The sequence below is a fragment of the Lytechinus variegatus genome, chromosome 17, assembly GCF_018143015.1.
Source record: "Lytechinus variegatus isolate NC3 chromosome 17, Lvar_3.0, whole genome shotgun sequence".
Taxonomy (NCBI): Eukaryota; Metazoa; Echinodermata; class Echinoidea; order Temnopleuroida; family Toxopneustidae; genus Lytechinus; species Lytechinus variegatus.
The window spans coordinates 15,050,077-15,070,197 of NC_054756.1; the positions used below are offsets into that span (position 1 = coordinate 15,050,077).

The 20,121-nt window shown below is 34.4% G+C and overlaps 1 protein-coding gene across 8 annotated transcripts in view; it reads left to right on the top strand.

Annotated features, from left to right (window-relative positions):
- The window catches only part of LOC121430713 (myelin transcription factor 1-like), an 83,801-nt gene continuing 63,680 nt past the window's right edge, over nt 1-20,121 (top strand). For 4 of the 8 annotated variants that reach the window (XM_041628070.1, XM_041628073.1, XM_041628072.1 and 1 more), the window contains exons 1-3: nt 1-360; nt 6,904-7,000; nt 9,869-9,956. In XM_041628070.1, the coding sequence (XP_041484004.1) occupies nt 6,917-7,000; nt 9,869-9,956 (172 nt within the window). In that variant the 5' untranslated portion in view covers nt 1-360; nt 6,904-6,916. Of the gene's footprint in view, nt 361-1,071; nt 1,120-6,903; nt 7,001-9,868; nt 9,957-12,740; nt 13,404-20,121 lie in introns of those variants that run through there. The other 4 variants (XM_041628075.1, XM_041628076.1, XM_041628071.1 and 1 more) reach the window with 3 other exon arrangements.

Sequence of the window (20,121 nt, forward strand, 5' to 3'; positions counted from 1 at the left end):
TTGCAGGAAGCACATACGAAGCCATATAATGTTTGTCTCGTTCAGTTATACGCACAAGAACTTGAATTGTAGAAAGTTTAATACATCAGTAGAAAATAACACGATTACTTTGCAGCCCATAATTTTGCATGAACTATAATAAAACAGGGTTTCTGCACAAAGGAAGCACAAACGAAACTTTGTTGCACAAGTACAACGTAAAAAAACTCTTGATTGAACTGCGTCTGCGCAGTAAACTTTGTAAACCAAAAGTTTTGCGACCGCAAGACATTTGCGGAGCTGTGTGCACAGAATACACCACGAGGAATTGGAATAGTTTGGATATTTGCGTCATTTTTGGACTGTGTCTATCGTAATAAGGTGAGTAATAGTTGTCTTCTCAAGGTATATATTGTGTAAATAGAAGTGGCACAGTTTAGACGTAAATGGATATGTGTATACATAGTTTTTGTGGAGTTTTGAAAGTTGTTCTGAGCAAGCCGTGATGGTTATTCTCGCTACCAACGAGTGGAATAACACGTATTTCAATGGCATTGTATGCGCACGAGTGCGTGTCTGCGTGTATAAAGTTAACTAGCTTTGAGAATGATACGTACTACTACCAGTAACTTTGCACAAAGTTTACTACATGTTGCAATTGAAGTACTTTTTATCCTGTACTCATCTACGAAACAAATATATCAATTTTCAATATGGTGAAGTTTTATAGACATGTCGGAACTATTTAAACGATTTCTGACGGAGTTTCGAAGTGGTATCTATCTGTGCTGTTCTCGTTTCTTCAGGATTCTTGAAGACCATGCATGTTGTAAACTTTGGACAATTCCATTTTCAAGAAGGGGGTGCAGGATGACTTGTTTGTGAACTTGTTTAGGGGTTTTATTCCAAAGTAATTTCTCAAGTCTAATGAAATGTTGCAAAAAGTATTATTGAGTGTTATAGTGAGACTGAGTTATATTTGTAATTATGTTGCATATGATGTTCCATCTTACTGCATATTTTGCATGAAATTGTTAGTTGATTGAGCAATAATTAAAGAACATTCTGTTCCACTTTCAACCAAATTTTCAGCGTCTGTGACTGTGCCAAATGTTTCCCGCCCTGCCTGGCTTTAGAAATGTAAGATCCTCGTGTTTCGCATACCTCTAGTTTCACTTCCTTCATTCAGAATTGTTTCCTTATTTAGAATCGACTCCATAATATGTTTTCCTTACTTTTAGCTTTGGCTCCTTGACATGAAAAATGTTATTCCCATTTCTCAGTCCAAACTTGTGAAGGAAGAGATTGGACAGACAGCCAACGTTGTCCTAACTTGGGCCTACACGGAAAAACAAGCTGAATAATGTTCTCCAAACAACAGTTGTGGTACATTTTTGGCATCTGCTGTACATGTAGGCAGCAGATCTTTATACATGTATATTCGTATTTTAAAAAAATATTGAATCACAATAAAATCATGATAACCTATGTAGGCTCCATCTACAATTGATATGATCAACATCAAATATGGAATGTCAGCAGTGCCGTTATTTAAAATGCATGTTTGTTTGAAATGTTTTCGAGATTCATCATTGTCTTGACATCTTGGTATTCCCCTTTTTTACCCCCCCCCCCATAAAAAAAAATATTGTGCAAATTTGCTGTACGAAAAATTATTTTGAATTCCATGTTGTTGAGAATTTGAGATAATTGGTGTACTTTGAAAATTATGTGTTTATAATATGATGTATTAAGTTGGCATTAAAAAACCTCCTTAATTTTGGTTTCTTTTTAACAACCCTGACCAACTTTATCAAATACCATAAAGTCTTTTTCCGTGTTTTCCAAGGATTCCCCAAAGTCCTAAACAATGGTATAGGTGTAATCTGCCAGTCGATCTTTTGAAAAGAGTAGGCCCTACATGTTTATAAAGTGATGATGTAAAGTTGTGCATTAAAAGACTCCTTGATGTTTCCTGCTTTCCTGCCATTGATTTCCAAATCCATACTGTGATTAAGTTGTCTTCTCAAAGTACATGTAAATCAAACAATGACTAACTTTTAGTTTGACTGTTCTTATAGGCCTACTTTTGGTATTCAAGTACTGTATATACACAATAGACGACCAGCAACTATTTGTGAAAAGCTAGTGCTTGATGTATGCTGTCGATCAATGATCTTTTTTTTGTTGGGCACTACTCAATTAAGTTTGATGAATCTGAAGTTTCACAACTCATGCCAAGTTGGTTTTTTCCATTCTGGTTGAAAGGAACTTTTCAAAAGGGGAAGTTTTGAAGAAAAAACACACACTAAATTTTAGTTTATATACTAACATACAGTATGTATGGATGCACTTTTATTGTGTCTGATACCCCTTTCATAAACCCCATTAAAATGAATTAGGCGGATAATAGCAGCATAATTTGGTCGTAAAATTGGAGGAGGACAAGAGTTATCCGCATTACTCTGATGCTGCTATTATCCACATAATAGCAGCATCGGGACAAGATTTTGAGTTTATGAACGCATTTCCAAATTATGCGGATAATTGCCATGGTGCGGTCACAAGGTCACCCTTTTCCAACACAACCGCATCGGAGGGGGAGTGTCCAGTTGTCATGGCGATTATCCCCCTTTTTCAGGACGGGCGCTCGTAAAAATAATGCGGCTTATTTTCGGAGTTTATGAACGCAATTTTTATTGAATTATCCGCATTACTCTTAGGCGGCTAATTGGAGGATAGGTTTATGAAAAGGGTATGAGTTCACATCATCACAACATTATGGTTAGTACTGTACATGTTTAAAGTGATTAATTTGTGATAGCAGTACAAGATACATTCTTGGCCTTCATGAGGGTCATACATGTACATGTAGTTATGAAACAATTGGTTCACTTTAACTTAAAGGGGAAGTTCACCCTGAAGAAAACTTTGTTGTAAAAATAGCAGAAAAAATAGTAAAAAATATTGGTGAAGGTTTGAGGAAAATCTGTTAAAGAATAAGAAAGTTATTAGAGTTCAAAGTTTTGGATTTGTGACGTCATAAACGAGCAGCTGCCCCATGTGTTATGTAATATAAAATGCATGAATTTCAAATTTTATATGGTTGCTGATGACTTAATTTTGTTTTCTATTCATGATCGGGCGTGAAATGATTTGTCTATTGATATACAAAAGGTACAGTAAAAACCATTTTCAATTTTCTGAGAAAATGACATTTTATTGATTTTTTACCATTCGCTATGTAGGAATGCTGCTCGCATATGACGTCACAAATCAAATAAATTGAAATTCTAATAACTTTTTAATTATTTGATGAATTTTTCTCAAACCTTCGGCAATATTTTTCATTAATTTTTCTGCTATTTTTACAATAAACTTTTTGTCAGGGTTAACTTCCCCTTTAAGGAAGTTTGAACAAGGGTTGGACATTATACATGTACATAAACAGTGGTGTATTGTGAACTGCATACATACAATATTCAACACATTTGATTTGATTGATATTATATTGTATGTTATTCTGTACTTCCAAAGTTTATTGTAAAAAAAAGAAAGAAAATTTTTTTTTCCTTCCATTTCCAGTCCAGGTATTTGGTTTTGATTCTATGGTCATCTCTAAAGATTTGTTCAATTGATATAAAATTTTAATAATCAGAAGATTTTTATGTGTGTATCCACACCCATACTGGTTGATGCAGGGACGTGAGAGGGAGATGGTGCCATCATGCTTTCGGGTGGGTAATCTGGCTGTCAGTCTTCTTTTTGTTCTCACAGTGACTAAAGACTAATAATGGAGCAACTTCAAAATACAATGAGCTCATTTTTTTGCATACTTAATTCCGAAACATGTATAAACATTTAATTGAATTTGAAATACATGAATACAACTGAATAACTGTCACTCCAAAGGATCAAAATCAAGCTTGGCCCTTGTACACTGTACATAAATTCTACAACAGGGGGCCTTTTTGCCCCCCCCCCTCCCTCTCACGACCCTGATATTATGAAGATTTTGGATTAAAGAGGACAAAGGTTTCAGATATTGTTTTCTTGAAATATTGCATCTCATTTGTGCGAAATTCTTACTACATGTAGTATTGTCTTCCAGCTCGACTCGTGTATGTGAGGGAAGGAAGTTTTGCGGTCACAAGGTCAAAGGTTAGAGGTCATACATGTAGCTTGATGTTACAATATTGTAGCTCTAACGTAAAAGGTGATGATTTGTACCCGATTGCTATGAAAGAAAGCATGAATACTTGTTTGTATGTATTTAAAGCAACCACAAAGAGTCAGAGACAGAGGACCAAACTAGGCTTATGGTCCTCTCTGAGGGACAGGCTGGTAAAAAGGATTATGCCTTTAAAGGGCACTAGCGCACCAAGCGGGGAAACCTGCCCTACCTACTGGCTGAGCTAAAATGTACAGTACATGTATTAGAACTTTAAATAACTATCGTTCATGCAAGTAACAATTTGATAAAAATGATGGAAAAGTCTAAAGATTTTTGCCTGATTCAGTTTTATAATGTTAATTTTGAAAAATGTTTAAAATGCTATTGACAGATACACTGTACTTCGAATAGGATTAACTGCAGGAGTGTAGAAATACACACACAAAACCTTCCCCCAAAAGTTGCTGAAAATTATTAGCGGCATTTATAACAGTTTCAGACTTTTTGTTCACAGGTTAAATACAATGTTTGTAGGATAACATTTAACTGTATGATGCTGCCAAATTTATTGGCTTCAATGTATTTCCTTAAATGAGACTTTGTTGGCTGAAAGAATGTATGGCATGTGTGACTATTTGTATTTAAAAGTTAATTTCCTTGTTCAGCCTAGTTTTGAATAAAAGTATCTAGGCCTGATATAATGAGGGCATGTTCAGACAATTTTCCTATTGCTAGAGTCCAATTGTGCAAAACTGTACTATGAGTTGAAGTTGGGGGGGGGGGGGTTGGCAGTGGCAGTACACATATTATCACATTTACAGTTATCACCATAGCAAATTCCACTGTACTGACCTGTGTATTAAAAACAAAGTTTTGGCAAGAATTAGGCCGCAACCATTTATTCAGTGTTTTTTTTTTTTTTTTTTTATTGCTTTACATTAATGTACGTACATATCCAGGTAGGGCTACTTTGAGAAATGAAATCAAACAACATGGAATGTTGATGGCTTTTATTGATAGCTTTAAAGTTCAAAATAACTTCAGTCATGTCACATGTACATGTATCTCTTATTATCACTAATGATGATAGCTCATTAATAAAGCTATAAGGCCCTACATTTCTTTTTAGAACTGCAATTTGCAACCATTTTTTTACAATGTACATTATGAACCGATTTACATTAGAGAGCTAAAAGTGGTGGGTGTCGATCTTGCATTTGGGAATACTAGTACATTGTACATGTATATTAAAAAAATAATGTTCATGTATGCTTTTATATACTTTGTAATGCATTTTAGTGTTAAAATTGTTTACATATTGTAGAGTGTTGTTCCCATGAGTGAATGCAGAACTGTTTCTAGAAACTGACTTGGCAGCATTCCTAACCTTGATTTGATTTAAACTAGAAGGCTGGTCATTACCAGCCCCCTGTTACACTCTCTACACAAACAAATCTGGGACTAGGGACATTCCTAGCATTCGTATCGCACTCCCTCTACCATCATAACTTTGCCAAAAGGTGGTTTCAAACCGCCTCGATCACAAGAATCCCGTTAAATTATGGGAACTGTATTGGGCTAAAAAATACCCATTAATTATTCCTGCATTCACACCGCCCCGAAACATACCCTTCGGGATAAGTTCCTGAAGTTACGAGCATGCGCATAGTATGGTCTGATAAGCAGGCAAGGCGCGAGATTCAAAATCACTAGCCCAGCAGCCAACGGCACGCTGGGCTAAAAGTTTCCGTAATTTGCTTTCACATCGCCAAAATACCTGCGACCTTGGAAAAATCCCTGCGAAAGTTCTCGTAATTTCGCCAAGTACCTACTATTTAACGGGTATTTTCTTTCGGGGAAATAACGCCTAGTTTGCTTTCACATTACCAAAATACATGTACCTGGTATTTTCTGATCGGGGTAAATTTCCCGATCAGGGAATACCTGGAACTGACAAACTTTGAGGCGGTCTGAAACCACCTAAAGTTAAGAAGAGGGGTGCCATACATGTACATTTTCATGTAGATGTTTCAATGTAGCATACGCCTTGGACCAGGAAAAGTTTTGAGTCTGAGCCCACACTACACTGTACATGTATATGACAAAATGTCCGATGAGAGAGTTGGCCTAGGTAATAAATCTGGTCTGCACTGTAACTTTGGGTTCTGAGTAGTATAAATGTAGAATTTATATTTGTTTATTTGTTTGTTTATTCTTCATTCATTCATTTATCCATCCATTCATTCATTCATTTATTTATTTATGTAGGCCTATTATTTATTTATTTGTTTGTTTTATTTTTAAAGCAGAATCTTGTTACGTTGTTTGGAGAATTTATTGTTTTACTTGTAAAAATGAAGAGAGATGAACGACCCCCTCAAGCCCTCATCCGATCTACATGTAAATGAATTTTTGCACTACATATCTATGATCATTCTTATCTATCACATTACAAAAAATTGTACTTTCTTCAGCTATAAAAGTAACTTTTGAAAAAGTGCTCTATAAGAAGTCATTATTTAGTTCAATCCAATCTTTTTAGATTAGAATAGTTGATGATCAATAATGCAATATTTTTTTGTATTTGTCAAAACTTGATTGATATTAGAAGTCCATTCCTCCTGGTTTTACACAAGGTACTGTACAAGCCAATAAATCAAATCAGTTAAGGACATGATTTACTCCTCTTCCCTTTTTTTTCTTCCAGTTCTTTTCAAGTAGAATTTTATTTTATATCTTGTCCCTACCAGGAGCTGATGTGCGATGAGTTCCGATGTGACCCAATCACCGAAGCGTACGCTTCGCTCTGCCACGAATAGCCCCCTCAGGCGGAAGCCAGCAGTACAGGTAATCGATTGAACTTTAATATTTAAGCCAATGTTCCTCGGTTTGTGAATGTACTGTACAGTATACATGGTGGAATATCTTGCCAATAAAAAGCTTTTAATATTTTTGGGGTTTACATGTAGTATCATCAACACAGTGCAAATGATTATGGTGTCGTGAATTTTCCCAATTAGGGATTTCTGTATTTTTAGGGCTGGGAGGAGATGTATTGCTATTTCAAATCTTCAGATTTTTTCGTAAAGTACATATGCTTCATAACAAGATTATAGAATAACAAAGTGAACACACACAAAGACCAATACCACTCACAAACCCTCACCCCATATTGCATGTACATGTATAAAAACTTCAAAACAAAACTAAATCAAAATAAGATTATAAAATTGAAGGAAACAAAAACGGACAAGCCATTCAGATTCTGTCATTTTCTGTAGCTTAAAGGTCAAGTCCACCTCAGAAAAATGTTGATTTGAATTAATAGAGAAAAATCAGACAAGCATTATGCTGAAAAATTTCATCAAAATCGGATGTAAAATAAGAAAGTTATGACATTCCAAAGTTTCGCTTATTTTCAACAAAATAGATGTATGAACGAGCCAGTTACATCCAAATGAGAGAGTTGATGATGTCACTCACTATTTCTTTTGTTTTTTATTGTTTGAATTATACAATATTCAATTTTTACGGATTTGACGATTAGGACCTCCTTGCCTGAAGCACGAAATGTTATAATAATGGAATTCCACGTGTTCAGGGAGGAATGAAACTTCATTTCACATGACAATGACGAGAAAATAAAAATATTTCATATTTCATATAATAAAATACAAAAGAAATAGTGAGTGAGTGATGTCATCAACTCTCTCATTTGGATGTAACTGGCTCGTTCATGTAACTATTTTGTTGAAAATAAGCAAAACTTTAAAATTTCCTAACTTTCTTATTTTACATCCGATTTTGATGAAATTTTCAGTGTTATGCTTGTTAAATTTTTCTCTTTTTATTCAAATCAAGTTTTTGTTGGGGTGGACTTGTCCTTTAATAAACATGGTATGAAAACAGGACTGAGGTCCATCAAATTACATGTACATCAATTTTTAATCAATTGCTGTTTATCTAACGTTTTCGTATTGATAATGCCATGGAGTTTACCATTTGATGGGAACTTTGATAGTTTTCATGTTTGGGGGACTGTTACACCCGCCCCACCCCCCTTCCAAATTTTGGGAAAATAAAGTCAAGCATAAAGATTTACATAGATGGCAGTGTCAAATTTTATGTTCAGAATACCTTTGGGCTTTAATAGGCCTTTTCCTCGGGCATGCTACTGAATGGACAGATCATTCTAGCACACTACCCTGTATGGTTGTGTGTCTTTTGCCAACAGAGGGCACTCTTCTAGTTTTCAAGCAAAAGTCTCTGTGAAAATTTGTCAAGTTAAAGGAGCCCATCATTTTACAAGTAGTGATATAAAAAGATATTAGTAAAAAAACTTGACATTTTAGGAAATGCTCTTTACATTAATCACATGTATATCAGAACTTGTCAGATTGAAAATATTGTTCTGCAACTTCAATTTTTCTATCTCTAGGAAAAGGGTTGGCGTTCTGTTCGAAATTCATATCATTTTATTTTCATACCAGTAGAACATGCCTTTGGTAATATTTGTAAACCTGTTTTTTTCCCCCTGTATCTTTTTGTCAGAACATTGTTTTCTTGCTTATGAGACCACCTTTTGTACATGTAGTTCTGTACAGATGTAGAGGCCTGGTTATATTAAAGTTCATATCAGGAACTTTAATTGATTGACATTGTACATGCACTCGTAGTGTAATATGTACAGAAATTACACACATGTCCATATATTGTACTTGGACACATGTATGCAGTAGTGCTGCAGGAATAAAGTTTGTTCTTCTAATGCCATAAGTTCTTTTGTTTGATTAGTTCTCACCAAACTTCAAACCACCACACATTTAATACACGATGGAACTGAACAGATGTTCCCGGGCCTGATAATGAGTTGTGAAATTGTTTGCAATCTTTGTGTGGGTAGTCAATTCTTTTTTGCGTTTTATTAGTGTGTGTGTATGTGTGTTCTCCATGTATTTATACACTACCGGTATTAGACTGCATGCATTTAATTCTTTCCAGGGTTGCCCTCTTTTAAAAGTTTGATAAAAACCTCAAACACCTGTTTGGGATATATTGTTTCATACTATCAATTCCGTTCTTTGGGTTGTACAGTTTTTACATGTATGGAGTCGATTGTACTCTTCTATTACATATTAATTTTATAACATTACATCATCTATAGCATAGAAGTAGCGATTTAATTTATCTGTAGATTTGTGCTCAGCTACTTTGTAAATAAGAATTAGATTATTCAAATTATTGAAGGGTTCTTTTTTAAGGAGTCTTTAAAAACTTTAACGGACAAGGTAAGATACAATTATGTAAATGTATGTTGCAACCACCTGTATACAAGTCGGCCTTTATGTATTTCTTTCGAACTACAGTTTCAAGTATATGTGGATCATCTAAATTTAGCTTTAAAGTCCATGCCAAGTTTTGGTAAATTTAAAGTTGAAAAATCACAAATGAAGTTCCATTTATTGAGTATACATTGTATTGTTATCATGTATGCCTGAACATCAGGTTTTAATTTTTGCATGAGCCCATAAACTATTTTTATTATGCCATTGTACGCTTGTCCAAGGTTTTATTTTTCTTCAGCAGTTATCTGTTGTGAGGTTTTTTTTTAATGTTTCTTGCTCTACATGTAAATGCATATTCTGTTTAATACTTTAATCATGCTCCTATTGATCATTTCATATAAAGTTTACTTATTTTTTTCTTAACATTCAGGCCGTTGAGAAGTGCAAAGAGGGCAAATCTCCTTTGAGAAATGGTTCACCCATGAAAAATTCCTCTGCAATGAAGAATCTTTGTCTTGGTAGGTAAAGAACTGAGTATGATGTGTTTCACATGTACACAGTTCTAATTTTTTTATTACTGATCTGTACAGTGTTTTTATAATGTGCTTTTACTCCTCAAATTGGCAATAACTAATATTCTTTAAATACATCATTAAAGGAAACCTAATCCCAATAAAGTGATTCATTATGCGAGGATCAATCTAAAAGTTTGAGGTATTGATGTTTGAAAAACCTTGCATTGCTTTCTATTTAGATACTCAAGTGGGCAAACATGCTTCAAAATGGAGAATTTTGTGGATAACTCCCCATTGTTTTGTGCACAAATTACCAGATTTCCTCTTTTATTTTACATAATTTTATCATAACCTCGTGACCTTGACATATGCGGTGTGAACTGTGAAATATATTTTCCCATGACATATGTTATGCTCAGAAGGAGGCAAGATGTGGTTTTGGAAAAAATCTGGCAATTTGTATACAAAAACGAATGGAGAGTTGTACACAAAATCATGAATGTGGAAGCATGTCCGGGGGGGGGGGGGCCACTTACATTGACGAGTGGATACCATGCGCGACCCAAAAAACACGTAAAAAGGATATCTTTTTCACGATAGGGCACGTTAGATACGTAACGTGATAAGGGTGTCAAAAACACAAAAATAATGAAAAAAGGGTATCTATTTCACTAGGAAAATTACGTGTTTAGGGTCGAATTTGCGGGGAGTGATAAAACAAGACTAAAACGTTTTATATAGGATGTCCTTTTTGCCCCAACACTATGTGTTTAGAGTCCTATTTGCGCGAGGTGTACAAGGTGGGGTCGTACTAAGCCAAATAAGGACCCGTAACAATAAAACACTCCTGTACTTGTTTAGGGGTTCATTTCAGGGAATATTTGCCAAGACTAGTATCGTTTTGTTTCCAATACTTGTTAAGGGTAGGGTTTCACACGCCAATACTTGTTAAGGGGTGTATTTTCAGAATATGGAAATTACGTGTTTAGGGTGCTTTTCGAGACCCCATGGTCGCGCATGGTATCCACTCGCCATGGGGGACACCGATCACTCGAATGATCTATCGCACACAAGTTTCGCTTATTTTTAACAAAACAGTGATATGAACGAGCCAGTTACATCCAAATGAGAGAGTTGATGACATCACTCACTCACTATTTCTTTTGTTTCTTATTGTTTGAAATATGAAATATTTTGATTTTCTCGTCATTGTCATGTGAAATGAAGTTTTATTCCTCCATGAACACATGGAATTCCATTATTTTAACATTTTGTGCGTCAGGCAAGGAGGTTCTAATCATCAAATTCGTAAAAATTGAAATATTGTATAATTCAAACAATAAAGAAATAGTGAGTTGACATCATTGACTCTCTCATTTGGATGTAACTGGCTCGTTCATATAACTATTTTGTTAAAAATAAGCGAAACTTTGAAATGTCATACATGTAGCTTTCTTATTTTACATCCGATTTTGATGAAATATTCAACATTGTGCTTGTCTGATTTTTCTCTATTGATTAAAATCAACATTTTTCTGAGGTGGACTTGACCTTTAAACAGACTTCTCTGATCCCAACAGATTTGAATAGACACAGTTCTCATTATACTTTCTAAAACTAGTTTTCTGGAAATCGGGTCAGGAAACCAGTTTGGAAGATCGCTTTGCTAGCATTCCCATTTGATCAGCTGAAGGTGGTTTTCTCTAAGACCACTTCATATAAAGTGGTCTTGTTGCTATGGGAACACTATCAGTGGGGGTTACATGTTTGGCGCGAAATTGGAAACTGCAGCATAGATATTCTATACTCAGTGCGAGGAGTAGTGATCTCAAAATGTGCTAAGATTGCTCCCTGAATAACGGTCGTGCCTTCACTTACGTTTAAACAAGTTTAACAAGGCAAAGCTATCTTGAAAACTACATCGTGAGGTGGTTTTCCAAACTGGTTTGGAAGATCGCTTCCAAGACATCGTTCTCATTATGCTCCTAAAACTAGTTTACTGGTAACTAGTTAAACGCGTAGTTAGAACGGTCGAAGCGATCATTCAAACCAGTTCAGAACCCACCTTGCAATGTAGTTTTCAAGAGTGCTTTGCCTCCGTAAACTGTTTTTTGCGGAAGTGAGGACACAGCCGTTCTTCGTGAAGCAATTTTTGCACATTTTCCACACGACAGACTGAGGAATGCCTACGCTGCGGTTTTGAATTTCGTGTGAAATGTGTCACCCCACTGAGTGTTTCCATAGAAAAAATCGCTTTACGTGAAATGATTTGAAAACCACTTCAGTGTGATCAAGTAGGAACCCTAGCAAAGCGATATTCCAACTGGTTTCCTGAACCAGTTTCCAGTAAACTAGTTTTAGAAAGTGTAATGAGAACAGCCTCCAAGACTGCTTTGACCATTCTTATTACATGTTAAAACTAGTTTCCAGTAAACTAGACTGTAGTTTTAGGGTGGTAATGAGAATTTGTTCATAGACAAAGATACCTGTCATGTAAAATCCCCCAAAGCATGGAAGAAATATATTAATATTTAAAAATAAATTATATTCCCAAAAGGCAAAACTATATTGGTACAGATACCAAAGTTGATGTTATCACTGCAATGAAAATAATACATTGTATTGTATCTGCTGTGAAAAAAAAATACAAGCAGCATGAGAAATAGAAATCTAGTGAATTCCTAAGGAATACTGAAAAAAAGTGATAGAGATCCATACATTTTCATTTCTGGTGTCGTTTGTCAAATCCTGAATGCATTATGCTGCCAACATCCTATCTCGTACCGCAATCTATTCAACCATCACCACAAGAGCTTTGTCTGCCCAATGTATGCCAATTAAATACTAGAGATTAGGCCATCCATTCATGGCCACCTGTCACCCCCGCTCACACAATGGAACACTCCCAATACAGTTATTGCCAACTTATTATCTAAGCCATACTTAGTTGTCCGTGGAATGAGTGTTATTATTATTACTGCTTCTACGGAGATGGGCCTGTTCTTTTCATCTCCATCTCTGATGCTCAAACTCCACCCTCCATCCACCCCACCTCTCCGTCTCGTGGAACACTCCGCAACCACCGTGCATATTAAATGATGCCTGGCCTGCTCCTCTCTTTGTTTGAGCAAAGTTAAGGAAATGGAGTGGGAGAGAAAGTGAGAGAGAGAGAGAGAGAGAGAGAGGGGGAGGATGACACAAACTGAGTAACGAAGAAGCTTTTTAGTCCTCCGCACAAAGTTCTACTTGTGCGCCACTAGTGGATGCTTATTACCGACACCGCGCAGGAAAGTGAGTGGGAGGCTCGTTGTCGGCAAAGTATTACTTTTTTGTTTTAATGCAAGCCTTGGATAGTAATGTGCATGCTTTGACGTTGATGAGCAAACTTTTGGAGGATTTTTGCCTTGACTCTTCCAGTTGGGATCTACAGGATGGATGCCTTCCGCTGAGGTGAGATGGGAGATGAGTCTGTAGAGTTTAGCACAAGTCAGCTTTTTAAGTGATGAGTTTTGATGCGTGGTGGTTGTGCAGTATCTAATATGCGCCGTCGTACAGGTGCATGGGATCTACGAATATCATACACTTGCCCAAACACACACACAAACATAACCTACACTCATGGCATGGCTTTTGCGATGTGTGTGTGTGTGTGGGAGATGGTGGAGCGTGTATGCTCGTTTGACTTAACGAACTCCATTCTCTTTTGCTGTATGGTGAACTAGTAGCACATAGTAGGAACTCTAATGGAAGGGTGTTGGCGGAGTTGTTAGTAGTTCTTCGTTAGTTAATGCAGGCTGGTTGGCGAGTTCTCCCTGAGATCTCTGTGTATTCTAGGAGTGTGTGTGGTCGTTATTATGACATGGAGATTGACGTAGCACCTCTCGGTATATGGTCTGGTGTGTCCCATATTGTTCAGATTTTTTTTGCTCTACCATTTTAATCTATAGGATGGTTTTATGACTCATACGTGGAGTTTTCATCACACCTACAACAAAATGGTTAATTTCAAATATTCTTTCTTTGTTTCTAAAATGGTTAATTTCAAATATTCTTTCTTTGTTTCTAATGATTCGTTCATAAAAAGGCCATTAAAATATCACAAAGATTTTATTAACAATCATAGTTAATGCATTCATTTCCATTGTGAACAAACTTGCTAAATAATGATATAAATAAGTATGCTGATTTTTTTAAGAGAATGGAGGTAAACCATTTTGATACAACTGAAGGGAAGTTAAAGTTATTTGGGTTGGCTCTCATTTTCTTTTGAAGTTTTTGATAATTTTAACACCATTATCTGATGCCATTTGGAAAAAACAAACACTACCCATACATTATTATCAGCTGAGTATTTAAAATAATCAAGTTATATTTTTATAATGTACTTGTATGCTCATTTCAGTGTATATCACCAAAACAAACAACAAAATTATAAAAAGGACTATGATTGTCCATGTAGGTTTCTATGCATTGAAATTGTAAATATTTGAAGTGTTTCTTTACATGTACAACTTTATTTTTAACTTTGAAACTATAACTCAGGAAAACGTAAATATTTTTTTTCTTCTCACAAACTTCTGTAATCGTAACGAAAATCGCAAATTTCAGGTACATGTACATGTAGATTTGAATTTTGGTCAATGACAAGTGCATTGATTTCTGTTTTCAAGGCAAAATGAGTACAATATTTAGACTACTTTTCTGGTAATCCATATAAATGCATTGAAATTGCATATTATTATACAGGAGCTTAAAAAAATTAATACTAATAGCTTTCCAATGAGAGTATAATTTGGTTTTGTTTTTATTATCAAGGATCTGAAAGAAGTACAATAAACTATATCACTGGTAGGAAAATGCATTGAAATAGCATACATGTACATGTTTTTTTTTTATAGCTTTATAAAAAAAATGTATCAGCTTGCCATTTATAGGATATACCCCCCCCCCTTCATGTATAAAAAGTCTGCCTTTAAAATCCAGTGGCTTGTGTTTAATTCCTTACTCTACTTGCATACATGTATGCCATGGAATTATAATTTTTTAATTCAATCTTTTTGGACCAACCCTTATATTTATGTATGCTATGAATATTACATGTACATGTGTAAGAGCTCTTCCAAGTGCAATGTTTTTTTTTAATCATCTCATATTTCTGGGGGAAAAAAAGAGTAAAAACTGGAAGCCTAAATACTATGACTTCTGTTCATTTTTTTATTGATGTAAACATTGGATTAAAGAAGCATAAAAACCATATTTGGAATTAGGAAAGAAATGAAATAGAAAAACAAGGAAGCCATTCATTTTCTTTTTGATAAAATGTCTTTGTCATTAAATATCATCCTTCCATGAAATGCGCTAAAAAAAAAACTTTTTCCCCCTCCTTTTTCTTCTCAATTTTCAATTGATAAAAAAAAGCCTTATGATGATACATTTATTTAATAAATATTTTGCTTCATGATTGATTTCATTGTCATTATGAATATACTATGTAGTATCTTGATCAGAGCATGTGTGTTTAGCATCCCTTTTTTAATACCAAATTCTAATTTTCCCAGATTAAGAGTTTATCTGATGTATTTTCATGTTTAACATTGAGGAAATTCTCTAAAGGCCGAGTTCACTTTCATCAACATGTTCATTTTAATAAAGTCACACTAAAAAGTGGAGAAAAAACTATCACTGAATTTATCATCAAGATATTGGTTGTTGGAAAGTAAATTCTTGACATTTTAAAGTTTCAAAGCTAAATGCAGTTGGATCCACCCCTGCACCCCCCTTAATTTTTATGCTTCCACCGCCAGGGCTTATTCTTAACTGGAGAAAATAAAGAAATACATGTAAAAACTCATGGAATGTAATGTTGCCATTTTAGTAGACTACTAATAAGTATTTGACTGCATAAACTTGCGGCCATATTTTATGAGCTAAAATCAGTACGAAGGCCATTTTATTGTGGAGCAAAGCAATTAAACTCTCCTTGAATAATTGATCTGTGCATTAATTATTGTACATAGCTTGGATACATCGTGCTACTTCATGGTTTTGTTTTCCCAAGTTTTGAAAGTGCGAATATGAGGAGAGTATGTTTCATGCCTAATGTTTTTAAAGTTTCTTTTATATCAGTTATCATCAATTCTCATTTATTGATCAAAATTTAAAAAGCAAAATAAAATAGTTGAATATTCCATTGTTGGATTTTAATAGCAGGGGTGTGAGAGTTCAGATTTTTATCTGATTTCAGTTTTTTTTCAGCTTAATTTCAGCTTATTTTGGCTTTCCTTTGTACAAAAAGTATGGAAGCTCTTTCTATTTCAGACTTTTTCAACACTCTTCATCTTTTTTCAGATCTTTTTATTTGTGACCACTCACACCCCTGTAATAGTGAATGAGCTTCAAGATCATTATTTAGATCATCTTGAATATTCAACAAAAACCCTGTTAGTTTACACATGGACAGCAAAACTGCAATTTTGGCATTTTATCCCCAAAAAGGTCCAAAATAGCCCTGATATGTTTATAGCTGTAAAATAGCCCCTTCCTATTTTTTATAATTCATGAGCAGGAAAATAACCCATGATGATACTACATGTACCTCAAAAATACATTGTAATTTGTATAAAAATGTGATCGTTAACGATGTACAGGTATGTATTACAGATGTGGCTATGATGTGTGTAGTGTGAACATTAGAAGAAAAAAAAATGGGTACATGTATGGGGGGGGGGGCTGATTTACACATAGACAACAAAGAAAAAATGTGTAGATTTTCTTGTTTGTGGTTTTACAGAAGAAACAAAGGTATGTGAACTTTGACCAATTAAAACAGAAATCTAATCTCCTTGTGAGATGATTGAGATTTGATTGCAGAAGAATGCAATTAAAACATTAACATTAAGACTCCACAAGAATAATTGTCTGTCAGTGCTTTGGAATATTCTCGACCCCCCCCCCCCTCCTCAATAGATTACTTCTGACAACAGAGAGCAATTATAAGACCAATACCCACTCATCCCTAAAAATGGTTTCATTTGCATAATCATTCTCTGAGGTAATTGATCTTATCCTTTAGGCTAATAGCAAGGACTCTTTCCCCATCTCTCCTATTGTGCGCGTGCGAGGATGAATGCTATTGGGGGGCTGTCCACATGTCAGCGCTACTGGCACGTGCCTATTTCATTGCTGCCACTGTGGCGTGCATTAGTCCCCTTTTATGAGATCCCCATTGGGATGGAGATCCTTTTGTGTCTTTTGTTGATTCTGTGCGACCCTCGGCTCAGCAAGCCAGGGGAGTATTGCATGAAACGGGTCACGGTGGATTTTCACTCACAAGTGTTACAAGCTACAGGAAATCCTTGCATCTGATTGGCTGAAGGCATATTGGTCAGTGAATATTGCTGACAAAACTTTTCATGAAACTATCCCTGGACTCATTTTCATCTCCCTTTTTTCTTATGCAGGTACATTTATTTCTATCAGTTTCTGTTTTTCTCTTTCTCTGTTTTGATTTATTACATTTTATGTGTCCAGCGAAGTTTGATTATAATATTTTCTTTTTACTGTCATTACTATATTTCATCTATTTTTTTCTGCAGTTCTTTCTTTCTTTTTAGTTCTGCCTCTACTCTTTTTTACCTTTTCTTGTGATTCTTCTTTCATTTTTAACCTCTTTTGTTATAATTGAGTCAAAATGTGATTTTTCCCCCTTTTTGACCTTTTACCTTTGTCCTCCTCTCTGCTTCCTTTTAAAATTTATATTTTTATTGAATATTTCTATTTTCCTTTCTGTTAATCTTTTGGTGTACTTAGATTTTGGGCAACTCTTATATTTTGCTAAGATTATTTTCTTCTTTATTTTTTCTTTCCTCCATTTTCTCCAGTCTTTATATTTTGCACATATTCTTTGAGCAAATTTATTATTTTCTTCTGTTTTAAATTTTTAATTTTTGATAATTATCTTTTGATTCTTTTCCCCTTTTTGTTCTTTTTCATCCAAGTATTGGTATAATCTTTTTAGAAAAAGATTCTCTCTACATGTGTCTTTTTGCTTATTGCACGTGTCTGTTCAAAATTTTTCCTTTTTTTATTATCTCCTCTATTTATTTTTTCTGCTTTAAGTGATTGGTTAACATTGGTTTGACTTTTTAAAAATCTGAGATACACTGTAGAAGGTCACACTTGTCACCTGTGTCTGTGATATGCTACAAAAATGAAGCCTAGAAAAAATTGTGTTCGAAAATAATATTTAGTGCTTCAAAAATTGAAAGTGACCGGAAACACCATCTTAATTTCATCCCATACACTTATGTGTACTATTTAGGCATCTATAAGACGCCTATTTAGAAAATCGGGGTTTGCCTTGTAGTTTTAGCTTTTCATTCTCAATAATGGTTGTTTTCAGGGTTTATTATTAGTTCTAATACATGCACTTGTACACATGTTTCATCTTGGTTTGAGAATTTTTTAAATCGGCTGCTCACAAAGTTAAACAATACCTTTAATCAGTATCTTTAGATATTTTTATTCTATTGTTTTTGTCAGTTTGAAAAAATCTTTTATAACAAGTAGATGTCTTCCAAATCTTTTGCAGTTTATCATCATGTCTTAGGTCTCGTGATCAGGCAATAGGTCATATTGGGTCAATGGACATAGTATTTTATTATCCTATGAGTGTTTTTTTGTGAATAATTATTCAATAGTCGTTTTTAAAGTCAAAACTGCTGCTACATGTACATGTATATCAAATCGCGTAATGCAGGCGAGACAGCCAGAGGTGTTCAACTTGTCTCTATCAAATATCTGAATAAATAAATGAATTATAATTGTACATGTAATATGTATAATGAATTTATAAGGATTATTATTTAAAAATAATGCTTTATAGGACTTTTCTGGAATTGGAAGATCTAATATGAGGTGCAGTTTTTAAAAGTTTTGATTGATATCTTTCTATGCATTTGCTTCTTTTCTCCCTAAAGTACAAACATTTTCAATCCACTTTATAAACATAATCTATGTGGATTGCTTAATTGTTGATTTCTTGTTTTATCAAGGAAACCACATCATTTTATAACCACACCAAATTTCAGTGAAGAAGAAGTAATATTCTATTCCTCATGTGCATCTATTTTTTTTAGTCAAGTACCATAATGCCAAAGAACTCTCAAAGTTTGTACATTATCTAGCTTGTTTACCATATCACAGCTTTTCTGTGGTTTTTATAATTTCATTTAAATCTGAGTGATTATTCAGCGACTATACTTACATCCTTTTTGATACTCTTTGAGCTGGAAAACTTCCTTTCTTCAAATTCTTCTCAAATCTGTTCGACCATGTTTCAATAGAAATTTGTTTTGCTGGTATTATAAAATCACTTTAGTAGGATGAATCAAAGATTAAAATCAATAACCACAGATATAGAAAAGCGACAGTGCAAAAAGAATTGTCTGAATAATACCTGCATTTTTAATATTTTTCAAACTTGTTTATAAAGTACTTGAACAAAGATGAATTCATGAAGTTATTTAGGACTGTAATATTTGTGTTATTCAAGATTCATTGTAACATGCTAGTTCTGTGTATGAAGACTGAACTTGATGATTTACCCATACTATTGTTTGTAACATTTGATAACTGCATTTTTATTTTTCAAACTTGTTTATGAAGTAGTTGAACAAAAATGAATTCATGATTTAGGAATGTAATATAAAACTGAAATTGAAAAGGTTTTATTCAAAATCATTGCACGTTGCAGCCAACAGGCTGAATTGTGTACAATTTACAGGTATATACATGTATAAATAGATGATTTAAAAACATCAAAACTTGAAATGATTAAGAGAATATAATGCAACTTAACAAAAGAACAAATAGAAGACTGACCAACTTCATGTAGGCTAAGCTTAAAGTGGAAGTTCACCCTGACAGAAAGTTTATTGTAAAAATACCAGAAAAAATAATTAAAAATATTACCGAAGGTTTGAAAAAAAATCATCAGATAATAAAAAAGTTATTAGAATTTCAATTTGATTTGTGACGTCATATGTGAGCAGTATTCCTACATAGCGAATGGTAAGAAATCAATGAAATGTCATTTTCTCAGAAAATTGAAAATAGTTTTCACTGTACCTTTTGTATATCAATAGACAAATCATTTCACACCCGATCA